General features: G+C 42.3%; 1 protein-coding gene across 1 annotated transcript in view; it reads left to right on the plus strand.

Moving 5' to 3' along the window:
* LOC146968286 (uncharacterized) overlaps positions 1 to 19,788 on the plus strand; it is a 189,514-nt gene that overhangs the window by 38,011 nt on the left and 131,715 nt on the right. The window contains 1 exon segment of the mRNA XM_085760485.1: positions 5,506 to 6,434. Within this exon segment, the coding sequence (XP_085616611.1) occupies positions 5,506 to 6,434 (929 nt within the window).

A 19,788-nucleotide genomic window follows, 5' to 3' on the forward strand; every position in this document is an offset into this window, starting at 1 on the left:
TGCTCCAAAATTCCGGTCGTGTTCTGATCCAGGTCGCTAATTTCCCGGTCCTGGTTCTCCTCCTTCATCCTGGTCCTGGTCAGACGGGATCTCCTCTTGGAGCTTTTCGGCTCTGGGAAAAGCAGCTGTGGTCCGTTAGCGAGGAGCAGACGAGTGAGTCTGGAGCTGCCGAGAGGAGAGAAACAAGAGAGAGACGACGTGATCTGACGAGGAGCAAAGTATGAAGAACTCAGAGCTGGAGAAGCTCCTCAACCGAGCCGAGCCGAGCCGAGCCGTGGCTCTGTAGCATGGATGTATTATATTCTAGATCCGTGCTGTGTCTGTGAAGTGGAAAGCGCCATTTTTTCCTTTGTATTCCCGCGATCTCTCCGACTCTCGCGGTCACATCGCCAAGTCTCCTCCCCTTAGATACCGTTGCTAAGGTGTCGGAGAAGAACAGACTGGGCTGTAACTTCAGAATCATGTGACCCTGTAGAAATGTCGAGGAAGAGTGGGCCACCAGCGTGTTTTGAATGTTCTAGGTGTCCCAACCAAGTATCCACCGGTTTCCCTCCAAATAAGGCCCCTGGTTTTCTATATTTCCTCCTCCAAGTTAAATCAGTCATATTTTAAACATAATCATTTATTACAAAAACATGAACTTTGATGTTCGTTTGCAGTGATAATCCCAGAACGCAAAGATGAACCACTCACCAGATCTGAGTTTTTATATATACCTAAACTTTATTTCAGACACAGGTCCATATTACAAATCATACAGTATAAATAGTACAAAAATAAAAGAAAGTACAAAAATACAAAAGGAGTGTGCATTTCATAAAATATACAGGCTATTGCACCAATGCCACAGGAATCGGTAGCAGCTTTTCAATGGGCTTATAGGGCCTCAATTATGTTAGTTAGTTCTAGTTTATTTCGGACATGTTAAAAGAGAATAAAACATAATACAGAAAGGACAGACATAACAAATAAAACTTTGCAAAGTCAACACATGAGCAAAAATAAAATAAAATAATTGAAAATAAAAATAATTAGATTTTTGTTTGTTTGCATGTTTTTCATATCCGAAAAGGAGTGGGAAGAAGTAAAACTTATTTACTCCCACCCCTTATTATATAAAATAAATATCTATCAAGCTATCTAGTCATCATAGTCTATACAATAAGTTAATTTGTGAGTTTATCTAACTGGATGTATTCGAATGTATTATTAATAATCTTTATCTCTCTAATATATGAGTATATAGATTTATTCTAACATATGATTACTAATCTTTATCTCTCTATATAGTCATACATCCTCTGATTTGTCTAGGCGACACATAAAACTACCACATCAACTGTCTTAAGAGTGGCTCACAGGTTGGAACTCTATTAGACACAAACAAATGACTGGCACTGTGCCACCTAGTGAAGTTTGTTTGTCAGAGCTTAAATAATACGTTCAGACACAAACTTCCAGAAGTATTCCAATGGTGTATAGGGGGAAAGTATCTTCTGTGAGAGCTGGACCAGAGAGAATATTATGGGACAATATGTGTTATGTTATCTGTGTTCCCCTGTTTAGTTTAGGTCTGTTTTCCTGTGTTGGGGTCTGTGTCTTTGTCCTAGTTTAGTTCCTGTTTTAGTTTGAAGTCCATGTCCTGTCTTCCTGTGTGCTTCCTGCTTGTGATTACCTAATGTGTCTCACCTGTGTTAATTGCACCACCTGTGTCTTGTTCCCTCGTGTATTTAACCTCAGTGTCTCCCTTTGTCCTTGTTGGTTCGTCGTCATTTTCTCCCACGTCCATGCCTGTTTTCCAGTGTTTCCCCCTCAAGTCTCTGTGAGTAATAAAAGCCTTTGTGTGTCACCGAACCTGCAAGTCTGCATTTGGGTCCTGTTTCCCCACACCCTGACAATATGTATAAAAGTGCATATTACTAGCGATATCACTCATGGAGCGTGGTGTGTTTTTTCGGTCAGGACTCAATGTCCACATAGTAAAGTACTTGCACAAAACATTATCAAAACCATTATCTCTTGCCTCAATGATGACAGACCCATTGCCTCGACATCTGCAGCCATGAAATCTGTAGCAGCCATTCTTTAGTTTGTGTTTTGTGCAAGTACTTTTCTTTGACCACAAGGGTGCAGTACCTTTTCATTTTGTTTGCTGAACACCCAGCAGCTGCCCAGCTGCCTGAAATGAAGGGTGGTTAGTTTGAGTTGGATGGTGGTGGGTTCACACAGTTCTTACCGACAGCCGGAGGAAAGCCAGGGATCTTTGCTTTTGCTTCAATCCACATCAACTACTGTTTTGTTAAAAAACCTTTTTTGTTACAATACATGGGAACATCACCCAAAGAGACCAACTTTGCACAACTGTTGTTTTTTTTTTCTGGAATCGAGTACTTTAAATTACACATGTTCTACACATTCTAGCCCTTGTCCTTATGTTTTGTTACAAATATTGTTTTATTGTATGATATTGTATTTATTATTTGGGAATTACATGTATTGCCATGGCTTATTTTAATTTGCTACTTAATTTCTAACTAGGCCAACCTTCAATTCTGTGAGAAGTTTCCTCTTATCACAGAAAGCTGAGCAGGGCTTTCTAAAGAAACTCCTGCTCATTGTCTAATCAATTCATAGTCAAAGCAGTGGGGGGTGGGGGTGCTTGGAGGTGGTAATGTTCTGGAGCAGGTGTGAATGTTCAGGAGTGTAGGGTGTGGTGGTAAATTGGGGGCTGCATGCAAACCTTTTAGGATGCTAATCACAGAGTAGGGGAGAGTGGGGTAAAGTGAGACACTTTTTACATTTGCTCCCCTCTAAGCAAGCTAAAATGATTTATCAGTAAAATTTACACATTTCCCATTAATTCAGGATGTTTCCTAGCAATGGAAATTATCAGAATGTATTTAGGACGAAGGACAGTGAAGATATGATTGTTTTAAAAAAGTGGTCTTGTGTCTCACTTTACCCCAGGTCAGGGGTAAACTGAGACAAACCAGAGAAATCAATGGGGTAAACTGATCCACTTACTTTTTCCACTCTGAAACTACCATAACAACACAGTTAGAATCCTGACAGCTAGCTTGACAACCACACATCCCAAAACTAATGTCGGACTAGTAACAGAATCATGGGGATTGGTCAGTTAAGCACTTTTTTTTCTAAACACAAAGTGACTCAAGAACAAAATCAAATACAACACAAAATGTTTTAATTAACATTCAAATGACAGATAGAACCAGTCAGATAGTCTGGGAGTCAGATTGTAGGCCCTGACAATGGTGACCATTTTGATCAAAAGTCCTCTTTTATGTGGGGGGAGCCGACAAAGTGGAATGTGACTAAAATTGAATTAACCAATAAAGAAGCGAGCTGACTGAGAGCACATAGCATAACAAAGCAGTGTGGCAGATCATGTTTGATCACGCAAGATTTCTGGCTTGGGGGCGAGATTCTAGTGTAAATCTTTGTGTGTGTGGTGTGCTCACAGTGTCTCACTCATGGATTTATTATAATACATCCATGGTCTCACTTTACCCCGCAGCATTTGTCTCACTTTACCCCAACACCCCCATTTTAGAAAAAACGACCTCTCTTAGAAATTCAGGCTAATTTTCAGCCAGCATCATCACATGGTTTTTATGTGTTGGTAGTTCATCATCATGTATCATAGAAGTTTTTCTACCTAAATCAATTTGCTTTGGCACAACAGTTGATTAAGTTGACAGCAAGAAAATTTACTTTTACATGCAAAAATCATATTTTTGTGAAAAAAACATGCTTTCCACAGCATCATGAGGTCCTCTCCTTCATGACCATGGGGAAATGGAAGGGGCTTGAAAACATAATGGTCACATGACCAAAAATGTGTTCCGTTTCCTAGATACAGGGGGTGTCTCACATTACCCCACTCTCCCCTATAATAGGTTAACCAGACAGTGTTGTGTGACTGGTGAAACGTGTGAATGTGTAAACTCTTTATATTTTACTCAATTTCCCTACCACCCCAACTTTTCCTGCAGGTTATCTAAAAGTTAATAAGCATAAACCTTTGTTTCACATGTATTGTTTCCATTTCAGAAGGACAGATCCTTGATACAGTGTGCTGGATGTGAGTGTTATCATCCAAAATGGATAGAGTGGTGTGGACATGATGTTAGATATTGGTCCCAATAATATTCTCTCTGGTCCAGCTCTCACGGAAGATGTACTTTCCCTCCATACACCATTGGAATACTTCTGGAAGTTTGTGTCTGAACCTTTTATATACAGTCTATGGTCTGAACATATTATTTAAGCTCTGACAAACAAACACAGATCTGTAAACACTAATGAAAAGGAAATGGAGCAGGTGGTGTGGTCATCTTTGCTTTCTGGGATTATCACTGCAAACTGACATAGGCTACATGTTTTGTAATAAATGACTATGTTTAAAATATGACTGAGTTAACTTGGAGGAGGAAATATAGAAAACCAGGGGCCTTATTTGGAGGGAAACCGGTGGATACTTGTTTGGGACACCTTGAACTTTCAAAACACGCTGGTTGCCCACTCTTCCTCGACATTTCTACAGGGTCACATGATTCTGAAGTTACAGCCCAGTCTGTTCTTCTCCAACACCTTAGCAACGGTATCTAAGGGGAGGAGACTGAGGCGTTAACAAAGAAGTAGCAGGTAGGAGGGGCTGGTGGGAAAGGGGATAAAACCCAGTAGAGCCGTGCTGTACCGCACTGAGCTAGTGGAACCTGGACCAGGACTACAACATGATAAAGGAGGAGAACCAGGACCAGGACTACAACATGATAAAGGAGAAGAACCAGGACCAGGACTACAACAATATAATTTTAAAGGAGGAGAACCAGGACCAGGACTACAACACTATCATGTTAAATGAGGAGGATCAGGACCAGGACTACAACAATATCATAACAAAGGAGGAGAACCAGGACCAGGACTACAACATGATAAAGGAGGAGAACCAGGATCTAGAGCAGGACGCGGCCCACCAGGACAACGAGTCCTCCAGTCCGTCCGGTTCCGGGCCACAGGTCTGTGTTTCTGTTTTCAGTGGAAGCGAGTCAAGAGATGAAGCTAAATGCTGTCAGCTGTTGTATATTTTGTGGTTCACTAAAAAGTCTACAACCCAACCTGCCTACTTTATTTCCTGCTGTAGCGCTGTTACGTCACTTTATATTGTTTTGCACGCAGACGTGTGTAGCCATGTTGTTGTGGTGTTTTATCCCTGTATACTGTTTAATCTGTGTTGTTACTGTGTTGTATTTTTGTGACCTGCCATGGGACTACAGATGCAAATTATCTTAAAGCAATAATCTGCTACAGTGCATACTATGTATACTGGAAATAATAGATTTGTATTAATGAAGAATTTAAAAAGGAAAACAAAACAGCAGCATCAACAAGCTGTGTGATGACGATGATGATGGTACTTGATGTCCATCCATCCATTAAGTGACTGATTGATTCTCTCTCTCTTCCTGTCTGTTGCCATAGAGACAAGATCACACCAAGGAGAAACCACACAGCTGTAACGGGTGTGGGAACACGTTCATGACCCCAGTTCATCTGAACGCTCACCGCCGGCGGTGCCAATGTGGACAGACGGCGTACAGGTGTGAGCAGTGTGGCAGATCGTACGCCGACTTGTCCGGACTGAAAATTCATCAGCGCATCCACACCGGAGAGAAACCGTACAGCTGTGAGCAATGTGAGAAGGCGTTCACTACCTCCACTAAGTTAGCGCTCCACCAGCGTGTCCACACCGGAGAGAAGCCGTACAGCTGTGAGCAGTGTGGGAAGGCGTTCGCTACCTCTGGAGAGTTAGCGATCCACCAGCGCGTCCACACCGGAGAGAGGCCGTACAGCTGTGAGCAGTGTGGGAAGGCGTTCGCTATCTCCAGTCGGTTAACAGCCCACCGGCGCACCCACACCGGAGAGAAGCCGTACAGCTGTGAGCAGTGTGGGAAGGGGTTCGGTACCCCTGGAGAGTTAACAGTCCACCAGCGCTTCCACACCAGAGAGAGGCCGTACAGCTGTGAGCAGTGTGGGAAGGGGTTCGGTACCCCTGGACAGTTAACAGTCCACCAGCGCATCCACACCGGAGAGAGGCCGTACAGCTGTGAGCAGTGTGGGAAGACTTTCACTCAATCCGGAACTTTAACGGCCCACCAGCGCATCCACACCAGAGAGAAACCATACAGCTGTGAGCAGTGTGGGAAGGCGTTCACTAGCTCCAGACAGTTAACGGCCCACCGGCGGATCCACACCGGAGAGAGACCGTACAGCTGTGAGCAGTGTGGGAAGGCGTTTACTCAATCCGGAACTTTAACGGCCCACCGGCGTAGCCACACCGGAGAGAAACCGTATGTATGTGGGCAGTGTGGGAAGGCGTTCAGCAGTTCCAGCAGCCTGAACAAACACCAGCAGCTCCACAGCAGCTAGAGGACGGGACGGTCCGGTTCTACACCTGACCAACTAACGATTATTTTTGATTAATCTGTTGATCATTAGTTGTTTGGTCAATAAAATGTTAAAAAATGTTGAAAAATATCAATCGGTGTTTCCCACACCACCAGATGACGTCCTCAAATATCTTGTTTTATCCACAAACTAAAGAGAGACTTAGTTTAATGTCATAAAAGAACAATGAAACCAAAAATATTCACATTTAAGAAGCTGAAATCAGATAATTTGGACTTTTTTCCTTCATAAACTCTTAAAACTGATTATTGATTAAAAGCTTAGAATGAGTTGTTTACAAATACATAGGAAGAACTTGGCTCAAACGCTTCATTGAGTGTCTGTGACTTGGCTTGTGATCGACAGAGTTGTTTTTTTCTGCCGTTATAAAACACACATGGTGCTACAGCTGAGCAGCATTAGCAGCTACATCTTACAATGTTGAACTTAGCCCCAATACTACAAACTAAGGCTTTAATAATCGATTATAATTCAATTAATCGATTAATTGTTGCAGCTCTAGTTTGTTGTTAAATCAACATAAGAACTTCCGTCCTGGGGGCGCTAGAGCGCACATGACAGAGTAGACGTGCCTAGGTGAGGCTCCGCTCCGATAAATCGAGTTTTTCATAAAAACACCACTTTTTCGACCAAAGACAGTAAGAGGAAGGTTGTAAAACTCGCAAGGGACGTTTTAAAAATGCCACCAAAGAAGCAAACGGCCAAGAAGCCCGAAGAAGAAACTTCGGAAACTTTTGAGAGTGGCCTGCTAACTGAGCTAACAGCTAGTCCCTCACTAGAAAGTGCAGCTATTCTCCATGCCATAAACGGGATGGGGGGGCGACCGCCATTCCGAAGGACCGCCATTCCGACGGTCTGCCAGTCCGAAAATTCCCGAAGGTCCGTCATTTCGAACTTCCCGAGGGGCCGCCGTTCCGAATGTGTTTTATTTTGAAAATTGACCGGATTCTCTCGTGGTTTGACTTCCTGCCCGGCTTGACACGACGCGCCGCGGGGACAGCGCCCGACCGGCCCCTCCCCCTCCCCCTCCAAAGTTTCACCCAGGTGCGAGTCTGATGCATTACGTCCATCTGATGCAGCCGCGGTACTCCTGCTGAAAATAAATGTCCTTGCTCTGTGCTTTGGTTAGGTTTAGGCAATGTAGAAAGGAGTTGGTTAAGTTTAGTAAAAAGGTTAGGTAGAGGCCAATAAAATCGCAGTTAATATATATCTCCCCCGGGAGTCGAACCCTGATCCACCGCGTCAAAAGCAGATGCTCTGACCACTACGCTACCACCGCAACTGAACTTGCTCACTCCTGCCTTAAACCATTCAAGATTTCTTCAGGTTCGGAATGGCACACTTTCTTTCAGGTTCGTAATGGCACCCTTTTCCCATAAATAATTAAGGGTCGGCATTCCGACAAATTAAAGTAAACGTTCGGAGTGGCGGCCCTTCGGAATGGCACCCTGGAACCAACGGGATGAGCAAGCAAATGGTCGAAAGGTTCAACTCACTGGAAGAGTCTCTGCAAGCCAGCCAAGCTACACTGACAGAACATGCGTCTCGTCTTTCCGCAGTGGAAGTAATGGCCAGCGACCACGACCACAGGTTAGCTGCACTTGAGCTACAGGCTAAACGCCTGGGGGATGCTAACAAGGCTTTACAAGATAAAGTTGTGGACCTTTAGGCACGTTCAAGACGCCAAAACATAAAGATAATAGGCCTGCCTGAAAATGCTGAGTCTACTCGCCCGGTTGAGTTTGTGGCCAACTTTATTGAAAATCTGCTGGGGAAAGAACACTTTCCGAGACACATAGAAGTTGACCGTGCACACAGGCTGGGTGGACAGCCTGCTAACGACGCTAACCGGCCCCGTGTGCTAATTGCCAGGATACACAACTATCGCGTCAAGGAGCTCATCATGAGGCTTGCAGCACAACAATCCCCTCTGATGTACCAAGGTCAGCGCATCCATATCTTTCCGGATTTTCCGGCTGAGGTTATGAAACAGCGTCAACTCTTTGATGACACCAGGAAAAGATTCAAGTCTGCTGGTCTTCGCACGGGATTCATCTACCCTGCCCGCCTGAGAGTTACCCACGGCAACGTCACCTCCACGTTCAATACCCCAGAGGAGGCGGAGAGGTTCGCAGACAATCTCGACACGTAAAGATGTCCTAGGAGTGTTGTGAGTGTTGGTATATAATGCAGACATTGCTCTCATACTTCAACCAGATAGAGATGAAACAAACCCCGCCTCTTACCGTCCAATTTCTATGCTGAATGTGGATTTCAAAATTTTTACTAAAATATTAGCCAACAGACTAAACCAGTATATTGAATCTCTTATTCATAGAGACCAGACAGGGTTTATTCCAAACAGATATTCTTTTTTCAATACAAGACGGCTAATAAATATCATGTATTACAAATTTGCTACAGGTTCAAAGCAGGCCATTTTATGTTTAGACGCCGAAAAGGCATTTGACCAGGTGGAGTGGGGATATCTGTTTAGAGTGATGGAATCATTTGGTTTGGGAGACACTTTTGTCTCCTGGATACGGATGGCCTACCTTAATCCAACTGCCTCCGTGGTCACTAATCAGGACAGATCACATCCCTTCCCGCTCGAGAGAGGCACCCGTCAAGGGTGTCCCCTCTCGCCATTACTTTTCGCGCTAGCCATTGAGCCATTGGCAATTAGTATAAGGGAAAATAATTTTATTAAGCCTGTCATTATTGATGGTATTAGCCACAAAATATCACTACGCGGATGACATCGCTATTTTTTTGGCAGACCCCGAACAATCTATCCCATATCTGCTCAATCTGATAAATGAGTTTGGTACGGTTTCGGGATATACCATAAACTGGCAAAAAAGCGACCTTTTGTCGCTCACAGCTGATTTAGACCCCTCATTCGTGACCTCAACTCAGTTTAACATTTCAAAAAACTGGGTTAAATACCTAGGTGTTAAACTCACTAAAAAACCAGAGTTACTTTTTAAATTTAACTTCATGGAGAGATTAGACGCCCTGAAAAAGAATATTGAAAAATGGAGAACATTGCCTCTGTCATTAATAGGCCGTATAAATACAATTAAAATGGTCTCTCTGCCAAGGTTCCTTTATTTGTTTCAGAATATCCCAATTTTCATCCCGATGTCCTTTTTTAAAATGATTGACTCTGTGATTTTACCATTTATTTGGGGATATAAGGCACACAGAATCTCTAAACAACATCTTCAAAAGCCAAAGGAATCTGGAGGCCTTGGCCTACCATGTTTCCTACATTATTACTGGGCCGCTAACAGTAGAGTGATGGTATATTGGCAACTGGCTAATAACCCTGATCCACAGACTGAGATACCATCCTGGTTAGCAATAGAACAAAGTCTACCCCATAAAACCTCCCTCAGGGCAATTCTCTTTTCATTACCAAGGCCGAGAGCCACTTGCAAGGGAGAGCATTACACAATATCTAATGCTCAAAAAATCTGGATGCAGATCAGAAAATTTTGCGATCTTCCTAAGACATCAGTGCACGCCCCTATATGGCATAACCATGCCTTTCTTCCTTCAAACACAGATGCAGTTTTTAAAGCAGAAGTAAGTGATATATTTGTGTTAATATAAGTCTTAAATAGTTATATCTTCCGACAGCAATCACGTACATAGAGTGTTTGGTCTGAAACACGGGTCTGTCAGTCACTCTGCTCTGCTCTGAGCCGAAGAGAAAACATTTATCGTATCCTACAGTTTTTATCCAATGAGGAGAGAGAACGGCATGCAGGGCTGTGTGTGCAGCCAAGGGACGCCGTGAATGTGGCGACGTAGGGACGAGGACTGTCATGGTGCGTTTAAGGAAACTCGTATTTTTCCGACCGTGAAGTGGTACCAGTTACAAAGTCGTAAGTTGTGACTTGAAGCTGTAATTTACGATTTCAAAAGCCTGCCTGGAACGCAGCATTAGCGAAAACGACCGGACCACTTACTTCTGCTTTAAGGAGTGGAGTAGGAAAGGAATAGGGTCCATAAAAGATCTCTATGTTAATAAACATTTATGTTCATTTGAATTTTTACAAAAAAAATATGACCTGCCAAAATCAAACTTCTTTAGGTATTTACAGTTACGTCATTACATAAGACAAAATATTTCATCATCTGACTCCTTGCCAGAAGAAAGTGCTATTTTTAAGCTCTTACTTGGCCGACCAGAAGCGCAAGGTTTGATTTCAAAATTGGTTTGTACTTTCTCTCACAAACTTGCGCAACCTGCTGTTAAATTTAAACAAATGTGGGAGGCTGATCTTAATATCACGATTCAAGACGAAATATGGAAACGAGCCTTAAATGACATTCACCATTGCTCAGTTAACGCTAGGTTACAGTTGATTCAATTCAAGGTCATTATGGTATGGTCATAGCAAAGAGATGCATTTTGAAAATGTGGAAATCTGACTCACCACCTAAATTCGAAGCCTGGCTGAGGGAGCTGGTAGGAATTCTCCACATTGAAAAACTGAGATACGAGATATCTGGCAACTTACAGAAATTCTATGGTGTATGGAGACCTATCCTGGAGTATTTGGAACTGTAGTTAACCCCCCTAAAGAACACCTATTCTGACATATTTGATGCACTCAAGTGGACATTCAACTCTGATGTTTTATTAAGCCTCTTTGTGTGTAATCTGTTTTTATATGTTATGGTTTGTGTCAAGTCTTTCTTTATTTTTATCTTGTTTATTTATTTATCTATTTTTTAAATTAATCTTTATTATTATTATTATTATCATGTGTATTTGAAGAGTACTGATATATTTGATGCACTCAAGTGGATATTCTACTCTGACACACTCGAGTGGACATTTAACTCGGACACTACATTAAGTCTTTCTGTATGTACTTTATTTCGACATTCGTCATGGTTTGTGTCAAGTTTTTATTCATTTATTTATTATCATTATTATTATGTGTGTATGTATATTGTTCGTTACTTTGAAAATTGACAATAAAAATATTTTGAAAAAAAAAAAAAAAGAACTTCCGTCCTGACTTTTCACAATAAAACACTCTCCTGCACAAAACAACCTTTTCCCACTTGTTTATTTTGAAGGAAAATGTTTCTGAGATCTGGTGAAGGAAGATTCACTGTTTTTTTGACATGTTTCAGAAATCAACATGTGTGAAGTTTGAATCCAGTTTGTTCTTGACATTTGACAAAATAAAAAAATAACCTGAAAACTTTCTAAAAGTTGAATGAAGTGAGTTTTCACTTGTATCTGATCAGGGCGTGCTGTGGATATTCTTTGCGAGCACCAATTAACATCTATATTTATACTTAAGGGGTCTTCAAAGGGCCTTTTGGTCTAGTGGGGGCCCTGGCTTTCACACCTTACAGGAACTGACATTCCCCTAGTTCTGTTGTTTTCCGATTTGGGCTGTCCTGCAGGAATTGAGCCCCTGGTGGGTTCCCATGGGAAAACAATGGTGGGGATGTTGCATGTAAGAGAGGGTAACTCAAACATAAAGAGGGTGAAACTTATATTACAACTCACAAATGGTTAATACACAAGAAGGCCTGATATCTTGGTGGAAAAGGGAGGCAAGGAAAGGCAATTTTATTTGTATAGCCCGTTTTTACAAACAGTTTGTCTCAAAGGGCTTCACATGGCATCATAACAACATCCTCTGTCCTTAGACCCTCACATCCACTGAGGAAAGAACTCTTTTAACAGGGTTGTAGGGTGTGGGGACATCTTAAATGGTTGAAACACAACAGCATTGAAATTGCCATTACAATTCTCCCTTTTGATTAGTATTCATTAATCATACACATAAATAGTCACAACTTAATCATCATTACAGTTATTAGAAAAAGGAGAACAAACACAATACAGCTACAGTGCCACCTATGGACCAAACTGAGTATTACACTTATGGTACTCCAATACACTACGTCTTCCTTTTTCAAGATTGTTTGTTTTTCTTCTCAGTTTCTATGCAGAATATTGGCATAACAGTTATGAAAAACAGGTGATATATTGTCTTCAACCCCATTTAACAAAAGCACTGTAACAAACATACTATAGTCCTGATCAGACTTAATTAACCAACCAAAATGCCATCTGATATTACTGATCAGATTCATTAATAAGTCTGCACATTTACATACACATCAGAAAAGCAATTGACTTTACTGAACTATATGAATTTCAGGTTTTAACAAAAACATATCTGTACCTTTATGTCATGACTGAAATGTAAAAGATTACACTCGGTACACAACAGCTCAATGTGTAACACTAACAACAACCACTGTGTGTATTTCTTTTTCTTTTTCTTTTTTCACAATTCTTTAATCAAACCTTGAACTAAACCCATAACAGTCCTTAAGTCAGCCTGTTCTGGCTAGACCAGATAACGCTGCGGCACTCTTACAGGCCTTCCACACCGTGTTGTTGTCACAGGGCTGTTTGTACATACAGTATTGTCAGTCACCACTTTTGGACTCGGTGGTACAGTGGAACAGTCTGGAGTAGGACCAGGTGGATCAACACTTGACAAAGTGTCTTGTCCCACATGACATGGGTACTCTGATGGAGTGTCAACAGTCCCTGGAAATGAAGTCCCTTTAGTTTTGAGCAAGTGTCTGCGATTCCTCCTGTACACTTGTCCACTTGGAGTTTTAACTATGTAGGATCTCGGCAGGTTGTGTTTCTTTATCACAGTGGCTGGTTCCCACTTGCTGCCTTGTCTGATCCTCACATTTTCACCATCCCGGAGATCAGACAGTGTCCTGGCGCCTTAGTCAAAGTATTGTTTCTGTCTCTGCTGTCTATTCACAAGGTTGCTCCTGGCATTTTTGTAGAGAGCCGGCTGCAACAATGTCTTTGTCACTGGTAACTTTGACTTGATCCTTCTCCCCATGAGCATTTGAGCAGGTGAGAGACCAACCCCGCTCAGTGGTGTATTCCGGTATTCCAGCAGGGCGAAGTATGGGTCACCAGCGCTGTCCTGTGCTTTCCTCAGCAGGTTCTTGACCGTTTGGACAGCCCTCTCAACTTGCCCATTTGACTGCGGGAAAGTCGGACTGGAGGTGGTGTGTTTGAAACCCCACTCAGCGCTGAAGTCCACCATCTCCTGGCTCACCAGCTGTCTCCCATTGTCTGAGAATAACTCATCCGGCACACCATGCCTCGCAAATATAGACTTGAGTCCGATGATGATATGTTTGCTTGAGGTCCCATTCAGCTTGACAATCTCTGGAAACTTTGAAAAGTAATCCACACACAGTAAAAACTCTGCATCATTGAAGTGAAACAAATCCACACCTATCTTTGGCCATGCTCTCTCAGGCACTGGATGTGACATTAGTGGCTCTTTGGAATTATTGTTCTTGTGTGTGTTACATGCAGCACAATGAGCCACAACTTCCTCTATCTGTTTGGCCATGCCCAGCCAGTACAGTACATCACGGGCTCTCTCCTTACACTTTACCATACCCATGTGTGACTCATGGATTTTTCTGAGCATTTCACTTCTCAGTGTGTGTGGTACTACCAACCTTGAGTTCTTGAATATGAGTCCATCCACATAAGCCAGTTCTTCTCTAAATGTCCAGTGCTGTTTGATTTTGTCTGGAAGTTGACTCTGTTTTTCTGGCCAACCTTTCTGAACTGCATTTGCGACCAGTCCCAACTCAGCATCTTCTGCCGTTGCTTTTCTAAACTCCTGCAATTTTTCCTCTGTTACTGGGAGTTGGTGGTTGACAAAGTTGACTTTCAGTTCTTCATCAAGGAGTTTCTCATTGTGTTCTTTCAGAAACACTCTGCTTAAAGCATCAGCGATATGCATCTCCTTGCCTGGTTTGTACTTGACCTCAAGACTGTACTTTTGTAGCCTCATGAGCATTCTTTGCAGTCTGGCTGGGGCGCTGAGGAGTGATTTTTTGAATATCACTTCCAGTGGCTTATGATCACTTTCTACATGGACATGTCGTCCATATAGATATTGATGGAACTTCTCGCAGCCGAACACTATTGCAAGCAATTCTTTCTCGATTTGGGCATAACGTTTTTGACAGTCAGTTAATGCCCTGGAGTCATATGCTACTGGCTGCCTTCTTGAAGTAGCACTGCTCCTAGGCCCTCAGAGCTTGCATCAACAGATAATGTAACTGGCTTGTCGACATCATAGTACTTGAGTACTGGTGCTTGGCTGACGAGAACTTTTAGTTTGTCAAAACTTTGTTGTTGTTCTGTCCCCCAGTGCCATTCCACGTTTCCATCCAGCTTCCTCAGAGGGGCACTTATGTCCGAGAGGTTGGGGATGAACTTAGAGAGGTATTGTAGTAACCCGGTGAACCTCTGGAGCGCGGCTTTATCCTCTGGTGCAGGCATGTCTTGAATGGCTCTGATCTTTTCAGGATCAGGCTTGAGTCCTTGCTCACTGAGTACATGTCCAATGTAAGTGATTTCAGTCATTCTTATCTTACACTTACTTCTGTTCAGTTTCAGATTAATGCTTTGGAGGCGTTCCAGCAGATGCCTCAAATGACGGTCATGCTGCTCTATGCTCTCTCCCCACACTAGGATGTCATCTATAACACTGACTACACCCTCTAGCCCTTCTAGGTGTCTGGCTATGCACCTCTGTAACACTTCAGGTGCTGATGATATACCAAATGGAAGTCTTTTAAATCGATATCTTCCAAATGGTGTGTTGAATGTACACAGGTGAGAGCTTTCTTCGCCTAGCTGGATTTGCCAAAATCCATGATTTGCATCCAAAACTGAAAAGAATTTGGCATTTGGCATTTCAGCTACCACTTCTTCTATTGTGCGCAGTGGGTGATGTTCTCGTTTAATGGCAGTATTCAGGTCTTGTGGGTCAATGCAGATCCAAACTTTGTTAGGTTTTGTTACAGTCACCATACTATTTACCCAATCTGTGGGTTCTGTTTGTTTGGTTATCACACCTAAGCTTTCCATTCTTTTCAGCTCTGTTTCAATTTTGTCTTTCAGCGCGACAGGCACTCTCCTGGGTGCATGAACAACTGGAGTGACTTCTGGATCTGTCTTAATGTGGTATACTCCCGGTACGCAGCCTAATCCAGTGAATAGATCTTCAAATTCACCAAGAATGTCACTCTCTGTTTTAAGCACATGCAGTCTCTTGACAAGACCCATTTCCTCACATGACTCTCCTCCCAGAATTGCAGGTGCCTTGTTCTTTATTACTTCAAACTCAACATCATAGTTTTTATCTTTGTACTGACATGTCAACATGATTTTTCCTTTAGCTTGAATACGGTGGCCTGCATAAGCAACAAGCTTGGAGTGAGATTTGCTCACCTTTTTGTCCATTCTCAACTTTCTGAGGTCGCTCATGGAAATGACGTTACAATCAGCTCCCGTATCCAGTCTGACTTTCAAAACGTTCTTGTTGACAATCAGATTTTCATGCCACTTTTCTTTCTTTGCATCCACAGTATTAATCTGCGAGACTGGGTGGTCATGTGCTTGGATTGAGCCAATAAAGAATTCTTGGTCATCTGCCTCTGCCTTGTTTATTTGTTGCACTTTATGGTTGTCTGTGTGTCTTCGTGAGTTGCACATTTTTGCATAATGATTTTTCCTGTGGCAGGCTTTGCACACTTGTCCGTAGGCAGGGCACTTCCTCGGCTCATGCCTGTAGCCACATCTGGTGCAGTTTCCTTGATTTCTCATCTTTGTACTCTGTGATGTAGCACCATTATCTTTCTTTTTATCAAGTTGTTTTTGCTTGGTGACTTTATGAACAGGAATTTCAACCTCCTCGTGTAGACTTTTGAGCTGATTCCGGCTTAAAGCAGATAACAGCGGCACGGCCGTTTCGGCTAATGCTGTGTTCAAGGCAGGCTTTTGAAACCGTAAGTTACAGCTTCAAGTCACAACTACGACTTGGTAGCGTTCCAGGTAACCCGTAGCTCGTGTTTTTACCGTCCTGTTGTCTGTGAAAGTTCCCTATAACGGCCACTCGTAACTTCCGACCCGTGAACTCGTACCAGATCGAACTGGTATGACTTCACAGGAAGGAAAAACACAAAGTACGAGTTTCCTTGAACGCACCATGAGTTAGCAGCCCCCGCCCTTGTCAGGCATCAATTGGTCCTCGTGCTACGTCACCACATTCACGCGCATCCCTTGGCTGCACACACAGCCCTTCATGCCGTTCTCTCCCCTCATTGGATAACACTTGTATCCCACAAGGAAAATTTTCTCCTCAGGTTACAGCAGAGCAGAGTGACGGAGAGACTCGTGTTTAGGCTGAAATACTTCATGTAAGTGATTGCTGACGGAAAATAGGACTATTTAGGACTTATATTAACAAAAACATTCCACTGATATCTGCTTTAACTCACTGGCTCTACAAATGTCTATTGCTTTGTGTAGCGTGAGGTCAGGTTCTCTCAGCAGTCGTCCTCTGACTTGATCATCCGTGATTCCACACACGATTCTATCCCGAATCAGTGAGTCGGTAAGATGCTCAAACTCACAGTCTCTTGCTTTACTCTTTAAATCAGTCACATATGCATCAACAGTTTCAGATTTTCCTTGCACTCGTGTGAAGAATAGGTGTCTCAAATATGTCACATTTTTCCTTGGCTCACAATGTCGGCGGAACAGCTCTTTCAACACTTCGTAATCATCGACGTCCTCATCGAAGTCAAACGTGTTAAATACCTTAATTGCTTCGTCCCCAGCCACATGCAGGAACGTGGCTCTTTTCACTGCGTCAGACTTTTCACCAATTCCGCTGGCTACAAGGAAAAGTTCAAATCTCTGGATCCAGACCCTCCAATTTTCCGCTTGAATTTCCTTCTAGACTTAGTGAGGTGGGCAGTTTCATCTGCTCCATTTTCTTCCTTTTTTTCTTTCAGGTTTCACTCTGACACCATGTAATATATGAAGTGGACGAAGCCATGTTTTGTCAGTCTACCGCTGTGTTTATTCTGTGGTCTCAACACCAGCACAGTTAACAACACAATACAGCTACAGTGCCACCTATGGACCAAACTGAGTATTACACTTATGGTACTCCAATACACTACAGGTAAGGAATTATAGTCAGGAAAGGCAGGTATTGGTTACAACAATAAAGAAAATAATGATGCATTCTTAATTGTTCTAAACAGGGTGGTCTGTAGTAGAAGGTTATCTAAAACATGGTTCTCCAGTGTAAAGATTTTAAAATGGATTTCAGATAAGAGATCAGACTGACAAAACGAGTGATTACCAAAACAAGGAGTACAAATTCAAAATGTTAGAGACTTGACCTTCTGTCAACCTTCCAAATGAATTTATGGTGTCAGAGTTTTGTAATCAATTGTAATATTGTCACGTGTCAGGTAACATTGTTGACTTGAATAAACATGTAATATTCAGTTCCAGTGATGACGGTGAAGTTTTCCTGATGTGGCCGGAACGTAGTTGTTTGCATCACGATTATGTACTGTACAATCTTCAACTTTATATGTTAGATATTGGTCCCAATAATATTCTCTCTGGTCCAGCTCTCACAGAAGATGTACTTTCCCTCCATACACCATTGGAATTGGGAGACGATGAGAGGCCTACTGAATGAATTTCAGGTCCAGAGGTTTGTGTGCTGGGAAGATGGGACCAGCTGTGTGCACCAACAAAGGGAGGGCTAAAGTCTAACCCACAGCACCTCCCCACCTGTTTTGATCAATAAGAATTAATTACACACACATAGTGTGAAGTATTAAAAATCAATGTAACGTCTTTGTCTTGGGCAGATGACAGAGAATTCTGGCTCTCTTGGGATGGTGATTGCAGCTAACTGCTTGCAGACTGCGATTTCCTGAACAGGAGAGTTTTTTTTGTATCTGACCCTTTTGATGATCCAATTTAATAAATAGTTAACTGGAAAGTTGTTGTTTGTCCTCTCAAAATAGTTATTTTCATCATCAATTAATCTGTTGATTATTGAAACGATTAATCGATTAGTTGTTTGGTCAATAAAATGTTGAAAAATATCAGTGTTTCCCAAACCACCAGATGACGTCCTCAAATGTCTTGTTTTGTCCACAAACCAAAGAGAGACTCAGTTTATTGTCATAAAGGAACAAAGAAACCAGAAATATTCACATTGAAGAAGCTGGAATCAGATAATCTGGACTTTTTTTCTTTATAAACTCTTAAAACTGATTATTGATTAAAAGCTTAGAATGAGTTGTTTACAAATACACAGGTGGCGGTGCACCCACCGGAGCTGAAGAACTTGGCTCAAACTTTCACCTACATTTCAACATCTCCCTCTGTCAAAGCTCAGTACGTAGGTGGTTCAAAGAGTCCATTATCATCCCGGTTCCCAAGACCAAGAACATCTCTTGCCTCAATGATGACAGACCCATTGCCTCGACATCTGCAGCCATGAAATCTGTAGCAGCCATTCTTTACTTTGACCACAAGGGTGCAGTACCTTTTCATTTTGTTTGCTGAACACCCAGCAGCTGCCCAGCTGCCTGAAATGAAGGGTGGTTAGTTTGAGTTGGATGGTGGTGGGTTCACACAGTTCTTACCGACAGCCGGAGGAAAGCCAGGGATCTTTGTTTTTGCTTCAATCCACATCAACTACTGTTTTGTTAAAAACCTTTTTTGTTACAATACATGGGAACATCACCCAAAGAGACCAACTTTGCTTTCTAAAGAAACTCCTGCTCATTGTCTAATCAATTCATAGTCAAAGCAGTGGGGGGTGGGGGTGCTTGGAGGTGGTAATGTTCTGGAGCAGGTGTGAATGTTCAGGAGTGTAGGGTGTGGTGGTAAGTTGGGGGCTGCATGCAAACCTTTTAGGATGCTAATCACAGAGTATAATAGGTTAACCAGACAGTGTTGTGTGACTGGTGAAATGTGTGAATGTGTAAACTCTTTATATTTTACTCAATTTCCCTACCACCCAACTTTTCCTGCAGGTTATCTAAAAGTTAATAAGTATAAACCTTTGTTTCACATGTATTGTTTCCATTTCAGAAGGACAGATCCTTGATACAGTGTGCTGGATGTGAGTGTTATCATCCAAAATGGATCGAGTGGTGTGGACATGATGTTCGATATTGGTCCCAATAATATTCTCTCTGGTCCAGCTCTCACAGAAGATGTACTTTCCCTCCATACACCATTGGAATACTTCTGGAAGTTTGTGTCTGAACCTTTTATATACAGTCTATGGTCTGAACATATTATTTAAGCTCTGACAACAAACACAGATCTGTAAACACTAATGTAAAGGAATTGGAGCAGGT

This window comes from Trachurus japonicus, chromosome 18 (assembly GCF_045865225.1).
Source record: "Trachurus japonicus isolate A0001 chromosome 18, Traja_1.0".
In the NCBI taxonomy this organism is placed as follows: Eukaryota; Metazoa; Chordata; class Actinopteri; order Carangiformes; family Carangidae; genus Trachurus; species Trachurus japonicus.